Source organism: Aegilops tauschii, chromosome 5 (assembly GCF_002575655.3).
Source record: "Aegilops tauschii subsp. strangulata cultivar AL8/78 chromosome 5, Aet v6.0, whole genome shotgun sequence".
NCBI lineage: Eukaryota > Viridiplantae > Streptophyta > Magnoliopsida > Poales > Poaceae > Aegilops > Aegilops tauschii.
This window is the reverse complement of record NC_053039.3, coordinates 481,025,418-481,044,166: the sequence shown is the minus strand read 5'-3', so window position 1 is coordinate 481,044,166 and position 18,749 is coordinate 481,025,418. Positions and strand designations below refer to the sequence as shown.

General features: G+C 48.0%; 3 protein-coding genes across 4 annotated transcripts; 1 reads left to right on the top strand and 2 right to left on the bottom strand.

Annotated features, from left to right (window-relative positions):
• Positions 1–530: 530 nt before the first annotated feature.
• On the top strand, positions 531–2,988 carry LOC109743916 (two pore potassium channel a). 2 transcript variants are annotated; one of them, XM_020303006.4, is made up of 4 exons: positions 531–828; positions 1,082–1,155; positions 1,539–2,479; positions 2,583–2,988. In XM_020303006.4, exons 3-4 carry the CDS (start codon positions 1,584–1,586, stop codon positions 2,734–2,736), a joined length of 1,050 nt encoding a protein of 349 aa, XP_020158595.1. In that variant the 5' UTR covers positions 531–828; positions 1,082–1,155; positions 1,539–1,583; the 3' UTR covers positions 2,737–2,988. The 2 variants fall into 2 exon arrangements, with proteins under 2 accessions (XP_020158595.1, XP_020158596.1); XM_020303007.4 differs by lacking the exon at positions 1,082–1,155 and having other exon boundaries at positions 545–828.
• Positions 2,989–3,213: 225 nt separating this feature from the next.
• Positions 3,214–7,575, bottom strand: LOC109743941 (meiotic recombination protein SPO11-1). Its single transcript, XM_020303035.4, has 15 exons — positions 7,284–7,575; positions 7,042–7,165; positions 6,861–6,937; positions 6,663–6,764; positions 6,482–6,555; positions 6,103–6,119; positions 5,758–5,827; positions 5,627–5,663; positions 5,177–5,224; positions 5,031–5,089; positions 4,917–4,948; positions 4,727–4,832; positions 4,383–4,503; positions 4,225–4,288; positions 3,214–3,546 (listed from the first exon to the last, which is right to left on the bottom strand). Exons 1-15 carry the CDS (start codon positions 7,387–7,389, stop codon positions 3,420–3,422), a joined length of 1,164 nt encoding a protein of 387 aa, XP_020158624.1. The 5' UTR covers positions 7,390–7,575; the 3' UTR covers positions 3,214–3,419.
• Positions 7,576–7,670: 95 nt separating this feature from the next.
• On the bottom strand, positions 7,671–12,786 carry LOC109743915 (phytochrome C). Its single transcript, XM_020303005.4, has 4 exons — positions 10,055–12,786; positions 9,128–9,944; positions 8,517–8,810; positions 7,671–8,161 (listed from the first exon to the last, which is right to left on the bottom strand). The coding sequence occupies exons 1-4, from the start codon at positions 12,117–12,119 to the stop codon at positions 7,918–7,920; spliced, it is 3,420 nt and encodes a 1,139-aa protein (XP_020158594.1). The 5' UTR covers positions 12,120–12,786; the 3' UTR covers positions 7,671–7,917.
• Positions 12,787–18,749: the final 5,963 nt, after the last annotated feature.

The window sequence follows — 18,749 nt, the reverse complement described above, 5'->3', positions numbered from 1 at the left end:
TTATTGTTGTCTTTCATTTTCTCGGTGAAGTGGAACCGGTTGTGTGCTCATCTTGAGCTTTGTAACTCCTTCATATGAATGCAATGAAATGCAACGCTCATTGCTTTTCCTCAAAAAAAAAAAAACTTCGCGCCCACACTTTCAGCGATATTCTATCTTGATGGCGTCTTGCACGGTTGCTCCATAGCAGCAGAAATTGTGCCGTATGGTCGCGAAGTGCTCTTGTTGTCCATAGATACGGTGTTGAAGATCCTGTCATTCCGAGCTTGCCTTGCCAAAGGGCAACAACACATGCAGCGAAGACCACAGCCCATAAGCAAAACCCAACCCATCGGCATCTTTAAATGCTCCCCCACACCACATCGCAAAAGCAAGCAAGGGACATCGTTCTTGATGGCGCAACGACACGAGAGCGATGGAGGCGGAGGTTGGAGCTTTCAGGGAGGGCACGAGGAGAGAGTGACATGTGGGCCCTATCTTATCCCGATTCTCTAGTTCGCGCCCCCTCCGGAGCCGGAAGGTCAAAAAGCGGCGAAGGGTTCCAACTTGCGCCGGCACGGTGGGGCCGGCCACGTCGAAACAGTGCGACCTCCACGGCTCAACCCCACGCGGCGCCAACACGTAGAGATCCGGCGCGGCCGGCGTGGGGCGTGCGTGCGTCTCTCCATCTCCGCCCCTCGGCTCGGGCCGACAAAAAGGGAGGCAACGCGGAGAGGGAGGAGATCAACTGAGCAGAGCAGGAGAGCTCGAGGGAAGGAGAAAAGGAAGAAGGCGCCCTCAAACCCAAAAAAGCTTCGCCCAGCTTCCGTCGGCCGGAGCCGGAGGGAGGTAAGGGATGATTATCTCTGTGTCTTCTCAACCGTGCTCTGTTCTCTGCTTGCTTCCTGCGAATGGCCGGAGCTGCCAGAATTGCCTTTCGAATTCTGTAGCTGCATCACAAGTAGAAGTAGATGCCCCTGCTGTATGCTAGTAGCAGAGTGGAATGCTTCCCCTGCTCGTCTTACTTTCCTCTTTTACAATCCATCTCAACTCAAGGTTGGTTTCCAGCATCTGGCTCTCAGTTTCATCCCTTGGGTTGCAGATTAAGCTAGCAGTAGAGATCCGATCTGAACCAGTAGCAGTGCGACTTTGTCCAGAAAGAAAGCGACAGAATAGGTAACTTATTTTCTATACTGTACTCCTAGATAAGAGAAGAATTCTGTGCCTAAATGCCTAGAAAGTCAAAAAGATCAGGAATTCAAGATAACAGCCAAGGAACTGGCCCTTATTTTTGACCAAATTTATTTTGCCTGCCTCTCTTTGACCTGCAGTCCAATAATTTAATGCTTAAACTGATGGTGATAGGAAATTCTTGTGTCAGCTAGGACACGTATAATTCACACAAGCTGGGAGGAATAGAGTTTCTCGGTGGTTCATGCAATTCAGTGCATATCCACCATCTTGCCTTATTTTTTACCTGATATTTAGTGAGCTTCTAAACTTCTTCCTCGCATATCTGTAAAACCATACTGTAACGTGTGCCATTCTCTGAATCATAGGGTTTCAATTGCGACGGCAATTCACAACAAATCCAGCATAAGCCAATGTCTGATAACAGTATTCAACGAGCATTGCTACCTGATAACCCTGATGCCAATGTGCTCCAAACAAAGCCTTCGCAGGGAGCCAAGCGGTTCCGGAGATGCAGGTCGGCTCCCAGATCAGAGACCGATGAAAAACCACAAGAAAATGGCTCGTCGCTTCCAGCCAAGGAGTTGTTCAGCGTGGTGCGGCCGAGCTTCAGACTAGTAGGGTTCCTCCTATTTCTCTACCTACTAGCAGGCGTCATCGTCTTTTACCTTGTCATGGATCAGTTATCTGGCAAGAGAACCAACAGAGTGCTTGACGCACTGTACTTCTGCATTGTCACGATGACATCGGTTGGCTATGGAGACCTTGTCCCTAACACAGACACGACGAAGCTGCTCGCCTGTGTTTTCGTCTTCACGGGCATGGCGATCATTGCTCTCTTCGTGAGCAAGTCAGCAGACTATCTCGTCGAGAAGCAGGAGGTGTTGTTCTTCAAGGCACTGCACATGAACATGAAGTGTGGCGAGGCCAAAATGCTCAGACAAATTGAGACAAACAAGACAAAGTACAAATTCTACACGGCCGCTCTGCTTCTTGTGACGGCCATTGTTGTGGGGACTGTTTTTCTCTGGAAGGTTGAGAAGCTGAGCCTTGTTGACTCCTTTTATTGTGTCTGTGCCACAATCACTACCCTGGGTTATGGGGATAAAAGCTTCTCGTCCCAATTGGGGCGCACTTTCGCGGTGTTTTGGATAATTACAAGCACCATAATTCTGGCGCTGTTCTTCATGTACCTCGCTGAGATCTACACCGAGCGACGGCAGAAGATGCTGGCCAAATGGGTTCTCACACGGAGAGTAACAACCATGGATCTTGAAGCAGCTGATCTGGATAGTGATCGGAAAGTGGGGTAAGCACATAGTGCGTTTTCAGTATTCTTCCCTCCATCGTATCCCTTGAGATTTTGCAGGTAATGAACACTGATGTTGATTTGTGAACTTTGATAAGTGCAGTGCTGCTGAATTTGTCGTGTACAAGCTCAAAGAACTGGGGAAGATCAGCCAAGAGGACATATCTTCTTTTCTAGAGGAGTTTGACAAACTCGACATTGACCAGTCCGGCACGCTCTCCACATATGACCTTACTCAGGCACAATCCGGTCAGTGACGAACATATGGGCTTGTACTTAATGTTACAGCTTAAATGGTTGAATGGTTAGTTAATGCTGTTAATTAATTCTGTAATCTAGTAAAAGTGTCAAAAGATACGACCTTGTTGAGTTAACACAATGGATCTGCTCATATGCACCTGGACACGTGTAAGAAAGAAGTATTTGGTGATGCTTCGCTAAGCTTATGTGCCTGTGTACATGAAGTTTGTTAAGCTATTTTCCAGTCATGAAATATTTCCAGCTTCCAATATGGTAGCCTGTATAGATGTATTTTTTTCTTGGATTTGTGCTTCTGGCTCCAGAATTGCAAGGCAAGCAACAATATATCTAATGATGCTCGGCAAGTGGAGGCTGAGATCTCAGGTAAATAGGAATTTGCTTCCATGAGATGGTGACCTGGTAGAACTAAGAGGACATCCAGAGTTCCCTATTCAGGCATTCACTTCTAACAGGTTGCCCTTTGCACATTAACATAATAAACCCAAATTAATCTATGCACAACAAGAAGCATTATGAGTAGCAATGCAGTAACTGACGGTATACACCAATTGCAGTCAAACTCTTGTTGTGAATACCAAGGTGATTGTTTGATCAGACAAGCAACTACAAGTGGTGTAACCAAAACAAAAGGAGACTCTTAGCCTAGCACAATTCTGCATAGATACAGGTCTATGCAATCCTATATGTACCTCCCTAGTCTGATCTGTTGGGGGATGTACTCTTGCGACAGAAACGAAATGGAACTTGCTGACAATGCTTCAATCTCAAATTTGACACCCATTTCCAGCATGGCTTCCAACTTCAACCTGCCAAGGATTATATAGTCATGAATATTTCAGGAAGAAAAATCTTCAGGAAAAAGAACCGGCTATTAACTACACAAATGATTCTAATTTTAAACACAAACCCGTTGACATTAGAACTGACCAGGTGAAAGCAGCCATAAACCTTTTGGAACAATGGAGTACCTACTGCCGTTAAGAGTCGACTAGGTGACGCAGATATGGAGTTTTCGAAACTAAGGAATTGATGCTGAAAGCACTTACAGATTACTTACACGGGATAAAATCATAAGACTGATAATTGTACAGGAAGAAGATTTCACTCATATCAGTGAGTTTTGTTGTTGCATTTGACATTTTGTAAGAACAAAATATGAAAAGCTCTATTTAACTACTAGTAGAACAAACAAATCAAATAACAAATTCTAGCAGTTGGACTCGAACTATTATTATTTGCAACCCACATCATATCCCTGAAGTGCTTGGAATACAGGGCCTAAATATAGGATTGATCATTGTGCTTGGAAGAAGATTTCACTTACATCACTGAGTTTAACTGTTGCATTTGCCATTTTGTAAGAAAGATATTGTGAAAACTTCTATTTAATTCTAGATGCACTTGAAGTATTCTTGCAACCCACATCATAGCCATAAAGTTATTGGGATGCGCGTAATAGGAAATACAACTTCCTGTTCCTTTACCTCCATTCTGGGGCTTCCTTGTGCAAGTAACATCTGGTGAGAATTCCTTCAAGCTTCCTCCTATCTGAAGCAGGATACATGGCATTTGACATTTAACAACAAATCAATTTCTGAGATAAGAAGTAGAAATGAAATTTATATCCCTCCAATTTAGTGACCTTCAGATGACAATTGTAATTGACAGCAGTCCGGAAGACAATACTCCTCAAAGTCAGATGTGAAGACCCCAAGCCATCGTATCTCAGGCACACGCAGAACATTTGCATCATATGCCAATTGCTAAAATAGAATGAGAATTGGACAAGGGAGCAGGAAGAGTTGGTCAGTTAACACTAGAAAAATACCAACAAAATGGGACTAAATTTCGAATAAAATGTACAAAATCACATTTCACTTGGCTTAACAAAAAAAAATTGAAATTGCACTGATAAATTTACACTGCCTTTGATGCTATTAGGACTTCAAATAAATAATTAGATATTAGATAGATTTTTGGCCCTACCATGGAACCAAATTTATAGGTGGCCAGAATATCAAAACCATATGGATCTGAATCCACTAAGCAATAAGCAGGCAAGTGCAGCTGTTCGACAAGGTAGCGCAAGAATCTGCAACATTACAAGGCATGTACGTTTCACATGGCAATTCAGTTCTAATATACAAGAGAAACAAATATACGAAAGAGCACATGCCTTCTTGTTGGAATATCTGGGTAGCCTCTTCCCTGAGTAAACAGAAGAAAACCATCAAACATGCTATGTGAAAAATAATGGCAGTATAACACTAGATGCAGCGTTAGCAGTTACTGTAATAACAATGCAGCGATTCTTTTCGCAGAACTTGTCATTGGCCAAACGCTGGAACACTGCAAATGGCATACAGAAGCAAACTGTAGGAAGACTGCAAAGAATAGAAAAATCATATGCAGATAGGGGGCCTTTAATCCTCACACCTGCCTCCTTCTCAACAACAAGGATGTAGTGAGCAACACTAACAACATCTGCAAGAAAAAACTTAGACAGCTTAAGTTTACTGCATAGCAATTGAGAATATTATATGAAAGAATTATAGTGTACATATAACAAGATAGCAAACCTATGCCATATAGTTTGTGGAATAACAAGGATACTCCTCTCCATATTTGTTTGAGACAAAAAATAAAGATAAATTATCATTACGCTTTCACATGCTGTCCAAAATTTAGTGGTCTGTCGAAATCCCACTTCCTAATACATCAATCACTATCTATTAAAATTTAAAATGAACATTGACTTGCTAAGAGATATAAGCTAATTGTGCACATCACGATTTTTAAAACTGATTTTCCTAAAGAAACAGATTTGAAATAATAAAAATCTATAAATGGCAAAGATTATTATAAGTTTTCAAATTGTTAAACAACCTTTGATTGCCTCAATGCTAACTGGAATGGGGAAAGCCTGCATTTGAAGAAGGAAAAAAGCTAGCCAAATTAATGCATAGTACAAACAGATCATATTGAGTAATTAGATAGATAGAATCATAGAAGCTTACAGCATTGACGTTTGTTATACAATACACTTTCTTTTCACCCTCCACAAATCTTATCCAGCCCATCACCAAACTGGAACAATAAAGACATTGAAGAGTACATAGCGGGAAAATGTTCAGAAATAACTAAGACCATTGTATGGACACAGGAGATTATGATGCTCTAAATGTCTGCTAAAAGTGCAGCATCCCACTGTTTAGCCAGCTCATGTTTTAAGTAAAGCAGGACAAGTGGTAGGGAGGATGAAGGAACAAAAATGTGATTAGTTAAGTAACGGCATGGGACAAGATGGAAGGATTAAACATGTTATCAAAATCAAACACTCACAACTCAATAAGAATCCATACCCTTTTGCCACAGGAACCTGCAAACAGCCAAATGAGCAGAAATTGTAGGTGGTTATTAAAAGAGAAGTGAAGAGGTGGTGAAATAAATACAGTAGAAATCACTTATAGAGAACTAACAGAAACAGCTCCCAGCGATTCATGAAAAAATGAAGACCTCAAGGAATCATCACAAAAGACAGATTAAGAAAATAATCCTACATCAGATAGGACAGTGGTACACCATAACGGACGAACAACCAGGGAGTAGCAAGTCGCAGTGTGGCACATTGTACACCATATAATCAAATAACAGCCAGAGGCTTATTCTCCAATGCACAAATGACTTCTAAACACATAACTAAAGCTTCTGCAAAGATGGCAGACAAGCGGTAGCACATACCACGTTGAGATTATGCCGGCTGCACTTGAAGAGTATGCAGATATCGTTGATGGCACGATCAACAATCGCTTGTTCTGCAGTGAGACTTGTAATTGTCACACACAGAGCAAAGAAACAGAACACCTGAAACTCACACTACGCATAGATGGATCAGACATGGCAACCGCAGACCAGCACCGACCTACGAACATGGAGGGGTACATGTAATAGATGTCCCTCTTGGAGCAGTGCTTGTTCTCCTGCAGGAGTTGCTGCACCACGAGCAGGACCCTGAGAAGCACATCTGCACATCAACGACGCATCTCGAACTGATTAGCATGATCAGAAACAACGAGAGATTGATGAGAATCGAGCCAGTTTGGGGTACGCGAATCCGTACTGAGGCGGGAAGCGTGGAATTCCTTGCGGAGGAGGGAGAGGACGTCCGTGCCGACGGGGGCGTCGTAGCTGCAGGCGCTGCACGCGCGCCCGCACCCCGCGAACGCGCACACACCGGTGAGGATCTGACAGGCTTGGTCGGCAGAGATTTGAAGGCGAGAGAGGGAGGGAGGGAGCCAAACCATGTGGACGGGGACGCGGCGGCGGCGGCGGCGTCGGCGGAGGCGCAGTAGTTCTGGTAGCGGTGGAGCGCCAGGGAAGGGGATCGGCCGGCGCTGATCTCCGCGACCACCCAGCCCACCAGCCCTGCTCCGACAGCCCACGCGCGCGGCGGCGCAAACCGCGTTAACTCCGATTGCAACCCCAATTCGAAGGGGATTACGAGGGTTTACAGTCGATCGAGGAGAGGGAAGGGGATTCGCACCTTTGATCTTGTGGAGGAGCAGGGCCGCCTCCTCCAGCCTCCGCCGCCCCCGCCGCTCGTCGTCGTCGAGCACCGTCGCGCGCCTCCGCTTCCCACTCCCCGCCATGACCGGTCGCTCGGAGAGCAGGAGAGCGCCGTCACAAGCCACAACTGGTCCAGTAACGGCTAGTGTCTAATGGGCTTTGTGAAAGCCTCCTCTGCTACAAGGCCTGTTTAAAACGCATGGTTTATTTTCTTTTCTTCATATATAAGTGTAGTAACCCCTCACAAAAAAAATAAAAAAAGTGTAGTATATATATCTGAAAAAACAGAATTTCCTCAAAACAGAAGAGCAAGAATCTCAAATCAGACTGAAGGTCTGAATTCTCAACCACCTGAGAATCGATCGAAAAACACAAGCACATATTTTTAGTTTTATTCATCGCTCACTCGTAGAGTTGCCGTGTTAAAATTACACTAAAAACCTAACAACAGCTAAGCTAGCTAAAAGCTCCTCCTCAACCATCAAGGTGGGAACAACCCATGTTCCCAGCTACACATATGATACATCAGCTAAGCTCTCCCAAAGGGCTTGCTCTTTTCGCAGCCCAATCAATGGCCCTGGTTCACATCTCGAGGACACCGTTGTCGGGATTCAGAAGTTACTCTTGCTCGTCGAAGGCCTGGACCTCTTGCTATTGAGCTGCGCCACCGGGAACTCTACCAGAACGATGAACGACGAGCTCTCCGCTTCTCGGAGGTACTGCACCGTGCCGCTCATCGTCTTCACCAGCTTCTGGCTTATGTGCAGGCCGAGGCCTTCTCGGGATACCCCTGGGCTGTGCCGGAACATCTCCTGTATCAGTGCCTCCGGGACGCCTGGTGCTGGGTGGACAAGTCTGCATGGATTCATGGGTTAAACAGCTGTTATTTTCAAGGAGATTCGGCCTATCCAGCAAACCGCTTTCAGATTGCTTTCAGTTAAGTGACATTGCATCACAGAAAACTCATCAGGCAATCTAAACACTATCAAAGAAGAGCAAGGGCAACCTCCTGTCGCTACTGTCACTTACAAGCTGACCACTATAATTTTTATCTGAGTGGCCGGGATGGTACCGGTCTTGCAGTCGCCATCCCAAAAATATTTATGCTGTACACGTAAAATAAGTGTCTCGTGTTCCCTATGTGTTCTTCTGATATATAGTTAGTTCAATTTATGGCATGCGCGGAGGGACAGAAGTGGGAGGGGCTAACCTGAATTCTAGATGAGCAATCTGCATGCCAGAACCAATGTGTTCCTTCTTGGGAATGACCTGGAGTACAATAGGCCCTTCAGCTGGCCGAGTAAATTGAAGTGTGCATGCCAAGTAGTCTGCTAGGACTTGCTGAAGCCTTAAGTTATCCCCATATAAGTACATTGATGATACTTCTACAGGCCAATCACGATCAAGAGAAATTTGTTTTTCCTTGCTCAGAGACATGCCTTGCATTAGGACCGTATTCAGAGCTTCTTCAAGGTTGAATTCCACCGTGTTCATCTCCATGTAGCTGTAAAAATAAATAAATATTAAGTAATATTTAATCTATTCATATTTCTATCATACGTAGAAGTAAATGGAAAAAGGTATGCTAAACTGTTGTGTGAATTGATTTTCTAGCACTATAAGCATTTTGTTAATGATAGAAGTTTTCATGTCTAAGAATTTGCAACCAGTAGTGCATATCATGTGTACTCCATAGATTAAATGCAATTGATAAGAGATATTAGTAGTTTCAGTTCTGCATCACCACAGACACAATTTACTGGGGTTAATGAAAAAAATAGCTTATGAGCTTTTAGACGATGCTGAAAAAATAGCACTTACCACTGTTCAATGCCTTCTAGATCATTGTCATGTAAAATCTTTTTCAACTGTTCTTGACAGAGAACATTTGATGCAAAAAGTTGCCTCTGCTCCTCTGTCAAGTCAGACGGTTCCAACAACTTACGGGTAAATTGCATGCCATTTAGTGGGTTCTTTAATTCTTGACGAATATATGTCAATTCCTTAAAGCTGTGTGTAGCAGCTTGTTCAGACATTTTCTGCACCTGAAGAGCATGCTGAAGCTCGGGGCTGGCCACATGCAAAAAGCAAAGAGCGCCGGTGATCTTACCCTCAGCATCTGTTCTCTTGTTTGCTGTCAGCAGTGATTCCATGTACTTGCCATTTGTGTTGAAGAAACCAAAAGCAAGCTTCTCGGGTTCTTGACCAGAGATCACCGTGTTCATCAGTATGCTAAGTTTGGTTAGAGTAACTTGATCTTTTACCCTGCACCCATAATCATGAAGAGTGAAAACCTCCCCGATCAGCAACTTATCTATTGCATCTTCCCTCTTTATACCAGTAATCTTTTGCATAGCTTCATTCCATTCTAAGCAAGAACCAAGATCATTGATCATAAATATAGGGGGTATGAGCTCATTAGGGTTCTTTACTATTGCAACATAGTCGCCCTGTATCCGGGTATACTTATCCATAACCATCTTGTGCCCTGTCAAATCTTGTGCTACGAAACAAACCCCAACAACTTTGTCTGAAAGGTCACGACTACAACACGCGTTAACCATCAAGACTACAGGGCCCTTACTTTCCTGTTGATGGAATGTTTTAAGCTTGATTTCCAAATTCTGCTCTTCGGTTCCTGAAATATAAAAGGAGAAATGAAACACAGATGTGTCACCAAAAAATGATGTACATGTTATAACTAAGCTGGAAAGCATAAAAGGACCAGATTCAAGACATGGTGACAACCTTGCAGAGCTGAGTTCAACATTTGCTTAACCACTTCAACAGAATCACCCTCCACGAGATCTACCAGAAGCATCCCTATGGCTTCCGTGGTGGGTAATCCAGTAATTTCTGCAACTTTATTATTCCATCCGTTTATGTTACCAACGATGTCGACAGCCAATATAGGAGCAGTTGCTGTCTCAATTAGGCGCACCATCTCATTTGTCACAATTTTCAATTCAAGTAGCCCCTGTATCTTCTTGATGTCATCAGATGGAGCTTCAACAATTGACCTTGCAGTGTTGTCGTTAGCATCTTCATCTTGCAGGGAGCCACGCAATATTAGCTGGAGAGAATGGATTGCGTCCATTTCAACATCCTCCCAAGGAACACTCCTCCATTTAACTACCTCCAAGAAGGCCCTGAACGAAGAACGTGGATGCATCCTCCTGCCATTGTCATCTGCATCACCTGGTTCATGCTTAGCTCCACCCCACTTGATCTCCTTTGCCGTGTGCGACCGGAACCAGAAGATAAAACCTTTGGAAGAGATCTTTATAGCTGCCATGCCACAGACAACCTCACCGAGTGCAGACGCACCAGGATATCCTGCTTCCAATAAGCTGTCTGTACTTAGTCCAGTAGAGCCATCATGGCACTCCAGCAGCCATGCGACAATCTTCTTTATCTCTCCTTCAGAGGGTGTTGATCCCAGCACCATAATCTGGTTTTGGTAACACAATGCTGCACCATCGCACTTCACCAGATCCATTACATTGGGAGACTGGGTAAATATCCCAACAGGAGCATCCCGGAGGAGCATATCACAGAGAAGGGTCTGCGTGCGGAGGATGTGCCTCTCCTTTGCCTGAGAAGCAAGTTCCACCTCCTTGTTGAGCTGTATGCCGAACACTTGCAAGAGGAATTCGCAAGCATACCTGAGCGGGAAGGGGACGAACCTCGGGCTCGTGTGATGGCAAACCACCAGCCCCCACAGCTTCCTGCCTTTTGGCTGCTGGTCACTCCCAGTGTCTCCATCCTCATCCTCATCCTCGTTTATAGTGATCGACATCACCAGCGACGCGATGGAGCCCATGTTGGCCATGTACTGGGCATGGCAACCATGGGGTGCCCTCATGGTCGAGCCACAGAGGCTGATAGGCTGTGACAGGTTGTCATCCTGAATGAGCTTCACAGGAGAGGCAGCACAATCACATATCATCCGCACTTTGTTCTTCATAAACAGAAACCTGGATGCTTGTGGGATGTCAGTTGCCGGGTAGTGCAGGCCAAGATACGGCTCCAAATCCGACCTCCTGCACTCAGCAATGACCTCACCATGCTCATCCTCATGGAACTTGTATGCCATCACCCTGTCATAGCCAGTGAGCTCGCTTACCTCCCGGACCAGCACATCGCAGAGCAGGGAGAGGTTGCCACCGGGCAGGGACTGCAGCCTGGAGATGGCCTTGGCGGCGAGCTTGTACGACTTGAGCGCGCCTGCGGCGGTGACGGGCACGTCGGCGGGGTTGACCGGCTCGAGGTCGATGACGAGGCCGACGTCGATGCGGTGCAAGATGGCGTAGAAGGGCTTGCCGGAGGTCCTGGCGTGGACGAGGATTGGGTTGAGCAGGTTGACCTCCCCGAAGACGGCGGCCTTGTGCAGGGCGACGGCGCTCTGGGAGCGGAAGAGCGTGCGCACGTCGGCGCCGACGGCGAGCGCGTCGCGCTGGTCGATGGTGGGCACGGCGTGCGGCGTGAGGTCGAGCATCTCGGCGGCGTTCTCGCTGTAGGCGAGCAGCGCGAAGGACTCCGGGTGGATGGCGAGCAGGCAGCCGAAGGGCTGGATGTAGCGGCCCCGCTGCATGTTCTGGAGGTAGGCGGAGACGGCGGAGCTGGTGCTGGCCCCGGAGCGGTTGAGCGCGCTGACCGAGGAGGAGTAGTCGAAGTGGCGGTGCGAGCCCTCGAACTCGGCGTGCAGGCGCGCGTCCACGGGCGTCTGCGCCACCACCCGCTCGCTGTGCTTGGAGCGCGCCGAGCTCCCCCGCGAGCACGCCGGCCGGTTGTTGGACCGCGACGACGACATCTCGCCGCCGGTCACCACCGCCCCCGAGCTAGGCTCCTCGCTCCTGCCCCTCCCCCTACCGCACGACGGTGAGCGGCAGCAGCAGCGGTGGCGCGGGGGATTCTGCGACGCGGAGGGGCAAATGGGCGGAGGAGGAATCGGCGGGAATCATGAGAGCGGGGCGGGGGCAGGGGCGGGGGAAAGCCGTGACTTTTCTGGAGAAGGACGGGGGAGAGTGGGGGATTGGATTCGCCCGGCGCGGATAAGCACACGCAGTGAGTGAGAAGGGAACAGGAGGGGGCAGCACCCGGGTGGGACTGGGAGTGGGACAGCGATGTTATCCCCACGCTCCTCCTCCCTGCGCCAAACGGTAGAAGAAGCAAGCAACAGCGATGCGCAACTAACCAACCGCCCGCCCGCTCGATCCGCCGGGGCCGGACGGCCGGCGCGGCGGCGCCCGGCGTCGGAGAGCGAAGGAAGGGAAGGGGGATACGCGGCGCGCGGAGGAAGCGGCGGCGGGCGAGGCGAGCCAAGAGAGGCGTCGGGAAACCGAGAGAGGAGCGGAAAGCCGTACGACGTCACCCCGGCGCGTCTCGTCTCGTCTTCCCCGCAAGAGCTGACACGGCAGTAATGCACGAGCTCGGCCAATTTCGATGGCGCCACTTGATCGGAATAATTGAAGAATGGCTGGCTTGTCGGGGCCATGACGCCGGCCAGCTGCGATCTACGGAGTGTACTTGGCGTCAAATTTGACAAATTTGACCGGGGACGAAATCAAATCACAGAACGAACTGTCCGTGAAACTATTTCACGCGGCTGACCTTTTTGTGTGACGCCCGACACGAAGGCGCCACACTACATTGTGCAACGCCTCACAAATAGGCGCTACACACCTGGCCAGCGTTGCACCCCAGACTGCCTAAAAATTGCTAAGTCATTGTGCAGAGCCTAAGAGCTAGACGCTGCACTATAGTGTGGCGCCTAGCTCTCAGGCGCTGCACTATAGTGTGGCGCCTAGCTCTCAGGCGCTGCACTAGTGGTTGCACTACAAAATGAAGCAACCACTAGTGCAACGCCTAGAAGCTAGGCGCTGCACTGTATAATGTGGCGCCTAGCTCTCAGGCGCTGCACACTAACTTAGTAATTTTCGGATCACACGGGTGCGACGCTGGCCAGGCATGTAGCGCCTATCTGTGAGGCGTTGCACAATGTAGTGTGGCGCCTTCGTGTCGGACGTCACACAAAAAGTCAGCCGCGTGAAATAGTTTCACGGACAGTTCATTCTGTGATTTGATTTGGTTCATAGGTCAAATTTGTCAATTTTGCCAATGCTGGCAGTGCCGGCACCCAGCAGGTGTCCATCTTTGGCCGGTGGATTGCACGCGTGCGGCCAGGATCGTCCGGGGAGTTCCCCGATTCCTTTCCCAAAACTGTGTGGTGCGTGATGCTTCGAGCCAAGATCGGCCTAAACTGCCATCTACTAATAAACGCGCACTTTTTAGGTTTTGGGAATAAAGAAACCGTCGTCCTGGATCGGTTAGGCAGAGGCGGCGTGCGTGCTTGCTCGCTTTTCGCACAGAAATGGGGTGGCAAGCGTCGCTGTCAAAAAATGTGACCATTCTTTGTGCTTAAGGTGGAGCCTGCCTGTATGCACGTAGCGCGGGGCAACGGCGAGGGGACAAGGTGGTGATTGCTGCCACGGATGGGGCGAGTGTGATTGGATCGAGCGATCGATCATCTCGCTTTGGTATGATATGACATCACTGCATACCTTTTTTTTCGAGAGCACGCCAAGAGCGTGCCTTAGTTTTATAGAAGCCTAGGGACGAATGCTAACATACATCCAGGCAAACACACCACACCCCCCTAGCTATCCTAAGCCTACTCTCTCGCAGTAACCGCCAAAACCTCCTCCCCCAAGTCCTGCCGCCTTCCACTCCTTCAACTCCCCAATAATGGCCCTAGTTAGATCTGATCCGTTCAACTGCTGGTTGGTCCCGTTGAAGACATGCGCATTACGCTGCTTTCAAAGTACCCAGATGACCGCAATAACGACCGTGTCGAAACCCCTCTTGGATCCCCCACTCCCTCTCTCTCTGCGTCAACCACCAATCCAAGAGGTGGTCATGCACTTCTGGGATGGTAGCTTGCAGACCCAAAGTGTCGAACATGATATGCCACACTTCCGTAGCATACACGCACTGGACCAAGATATGTTCCGCATTGTCCTCCTCTTGGAGGCACGTATAGCATGCCGAAGGCTGATCCTGCAACCCATGCCTCGCTCGCCTATCCGAGGTCCAGATGAGATGTTGCATTTTGTTTGAGCTAATAGCATCTGCAGTCCACAAAGTTAACACACATGTGAATATGTTATGCTCCTGGATACACAAATTCGTTTATAGAGGAAGGAAGATGAATCTGGGTACACCAGGGAGGAGAACGAAAGGGGAAAAGTGTTTCTCTTCTGCTAGTCGACGCCTTCATCTATTCCAGCGAGCCCCCTTTTGTCTTCGGTCTCTGCTCTCTTGTCCTTCTCGGCCCTCCAGGCCCGGTCCAGCAGCCGGGAGCGTCGTGAGGCCATGGTGTTGGAAATATGCCCTAGAGGCAATAATAAAATGGTTATTATTATATTTCTTTGTTCATGATAATTGTCTATTGTTCATGCAATAATTGTGTTATCCGGAAATCGTAATACATGTGTGAATACATAGACCACAACATGTCCCTAGTGAGCCTCTAGTTGACTAGCTCGTTGATCAACAGATAGTCATGGTTTCCTGACTATGGACATTAGATGTCATTGATAACGGGATCACATCATTAGGAGAATGATGTGATGGACAAGACCCAATCCTAAGCATAGCACAAAGATCGTGTAGTTCGTTTGCTAGAGCTTTTCCAATGTCAAGTATCATTTCCTTAGACCATGAGATCGTGTAACTCCCGGATATCGTAGGAGTGCTTTGGGTATACCAAACGTCACAACGTAACTGGGTGACTATAAAGGTACACTACAGGTATCTCTGAAAGTGTCTGTTGGGTTGACACGGATCGAGACTGGGATTTGTCACTCCGTATGACGGAGAGGTATCTCTGGGCCCACTCGGTAATGCATCATCATAATGAGCTCAAAGTGACCAAGTGGTTGGTCACGGGATCATGCATTACGGTACGAGTAAAGTGACTTGCCGGTAACGAGATTGAACAAGGTATTGGGATACCGACGATCGAATCTCGGGCAAGTAACATACCGATTGACAAAGGGAATTGTATACGGGATTGATTGAATCCTCGACATCGTGGTTCATCCGATGAGATCATCGTGGAACATGTGGGAGCCAACAAGGGTATCCAGATCCCGCTGTTGGTTATTGACCGGAGAGTCGTCTCGGTCATGTCTGCATGTCTCCCGAACCCGTAGGGTCTACACACTTAAGGTTCGGTGACGCTAGGGTTGTAGAGATACTAGTATGCGGTAACCCGAAAGTTGTTCGGAGTCCCGGATGAGATCCCGGACGTCACGAGGAGTTCCGGAATGGTCCGGAGGTGAAGAATTATATATAGGAAGTCCAGTTTCGGCCACCGGGAAAGTTTCGAGGGTCACCGGTATTGTACCGGGACCACCGGAAGGGTCCCGGGGGTCCACCGGGTGGGGCCACCTATCCCGGAGGGCCCCATGGGCTGAAGTGGGAGGGGAACCAGCCCTTGGTGGGCTGGTGCGCCCCCCTTGGGCCTCCCCCTGCGCCTAGGGTTGGAAACCCTAGGGGTGGGGGGGCGCCCCACTTGGCTTGGGGGGGAAGCCACCCCCCTTGGCCGCCGCCCCCCTTGGAGATTGCATCTCCCAGGGCCGGCGCCCCCCCAGGGGCCCTATACATAGTGGGGGGGAGGGAGGGAAGCCGTACCACAGCCCCTGGCGCCTCCCTCTCCCTCCCGTGACACCTCTCCCTCTCGCTGAGCTTGGTGAAGCCCTGCCGAGATCCCGCTACTTCCACCACCACGCCGTCGTGCTGCTGGATCTCCATCAACCTCTCCTTCCCCCTTGCTGGATCAAGAAGGAGGAGACGTCGCTGCCCCATACGTGTGTTGAACGCGGAGGTGCCGTCCGTTCGGCGCTCGGTCATCGGTGATTTGGATCACGACGAGTACGACTCCATCAACCCCGTTCACTTGAACGCTTCCGCTCGCGATCTACAAGGGTATGTACATGCACTCCTCTCTCTCGTTGCTAGATGACTCCATAGATTGATCTTGGTGATGCGTAGAAATTTTTTAATTTCTGCTACGATCCCCAACAGTGGCATCATGAGCTAGGTCTATGCGTAGTTTCTATGCACGAGTAGAACACAAAGCAGTTGTGGGCGTCGATATTGTCAATTTACTTGCCGTTACTAGTCTTATCTTGATTCGGCGGCATCGTGGGATGAAGCGGCCCGGACCGACCTTACACGTACGCTTACGTGAGACAGGTTCCACCGACTGACATGCACTAGTTGCATAAGGTGGCTAGCGGGTGTCTGTCTCTCCCACTTTAGTCGGATCGGATTCGATGAAAATGGTCCTTATGAAGGGTAAATAGAAATTGGCATATCACGTTGTGGTTTTACGTAGGTAAGAAACGTTCTTGCTAGAAATCTATAGAAGCCACGTAAAAACATGCAACAACAATTAGAGGACGTCTAACTTGTTTTTGCAGCATATGCCTTGTGATGTGATATGGCCAAAAGGATGTGATGAATGAAATATATGTGATGTATGAGATTGATCATGTTCTTGTAATAGGAATCACGACTTGCATGTCGATGAGTATGACAACCGGCAGGAGCCATAGGAGTTGTCTTTATTTTTGTATGACCTGCGTGTCATTGAATAACGCCATGTAAATTACTTTACTTTATTGCTAAACACGTTAGCCATAGAAGTAGAAGTAATCGTTGGCGTGACAACTTCATGAAGACACGATGATGGAGATCATGGTGTCATGCCGGTGACGAAGATGATCATGGCGCCCCGAAGATGGAGATCAAAGGAGCAATATGATACTGGCCATATCATGTCACTATTTGATTGCATGTGATGTTTATCATGTTTTGCTTCTTATTTGCTTAGTACGACGGTAGTAAGTAAGATGATCCCTTATAATAGTTTCAAGAAAGTGTTCACCCTAACTGTGCACCGTTGCGAAGGTTCGTTGTTTCGAAGCACCACGTGATGATTGGGTGTGATAGATTCTAACGTTCGAATACAACGGGTGTAAGCCAGATTTACACACGCAATACACTTAGGTTGACTTGACGAGCCTAGCATGTACAGACCTGGCCTCAGAACACGGAAGACCGAAAGGTCGAGCATGAGTCGTATAGAAGATACGATCAACATGAAGATGTTCACCGATGTTGACTAGTCCGTCTCACGTGATGATCGGACACGGCCTAGTTGACTCGGATCATGTTTCACTTAGATGACTAGAGGGATGTCTATCTGAGTGGGAGTTCATTGAATAATTTGATTAGATGAACTTAATTATCATGAACTTAGTCTAAAATCTTTACAATATGTCTTGTAGATCAAATGGCCCACATTGCCCTCAACTTCAACGCGTTCCTAGAGAAAACCAAGCTGAAAGATGATGGCAGCAAGTATACGGACTGGGTCCGGAACCTGAGGATCATCCTCATAGCTGCCAAGAAAGATTATGTCCTAGAAGCACCGCTAGGTGATGCACCCATCCCAGAGAACCAAGACGTTATGAACGCTTGGCATTCACGTGCTGATGATTACTCCCTCGTTCAGTGCGGCATGCTTTACAGCTTAGAACCGGGGCTCCAAAAGCGTTTTGAGCAACACGGAGCATATGAGATGTTCGAAGAGCTGAAAATGGTTTTCCAAGCTCATGCCCGGGTTGAGAGATATGAAGTCTCCGACAAGTTCTTCAGTTGTAAGATGGAGGAAAACAGTTCTGTCAGTGAGCACATACTCAAAATGTCTGGGTTACACAACCGCTTGACTCAGCTGGGAGTTAATCTCCCGGATGACGCGGTCATTGACAGAATCCTTCAGTCGCTTCCACCAAGCTACAAGAGCTTTGTGATGAAATTCAATATGCAGGGGATGGAAAAGACCATTCCTGAGGTATATTCAATGCTGAAATTAGCGGAGGTGGAGATCAGAAAGGAACATCAAGTGTTGATGGTGAATAAAACCACTAAGTTCAAGAAAGGCAAGGGTAAGAAGAACTTCAAGAAGGACGGCAAGGGAGTTGCCGCGCCCGGTAAGCCAGTTGCCGGGAAGAAGCCAAAGAATGGACCCAAGCCTGAGACTGAGTGCTTTTATTGCAAGGGAAGTGGTCACTGGAAGCGGAACTGCCCCAAATACTTAGCGGACAAGAAGGCCGGCAACACCAAAGGTATATGTGATATACATGTAATTGATGTGTACCTTACCAGTACTCGTAGTAGCTCCTGGGTATTTGATACCACTGCGGTTGCTCATATTTGTAACTCAAAACAGGAGCTGCGGAATAAGCGGAGACTGGCGAAGGACGAGGTGACGATGCACGTCGGGAATGGTTCCAAGGTCGATGTGATCGCCGTCGGCACGCTACCTCTGCATCTCCCTACGGGATTAGTTTTAAACCTCAATAATTGTTAT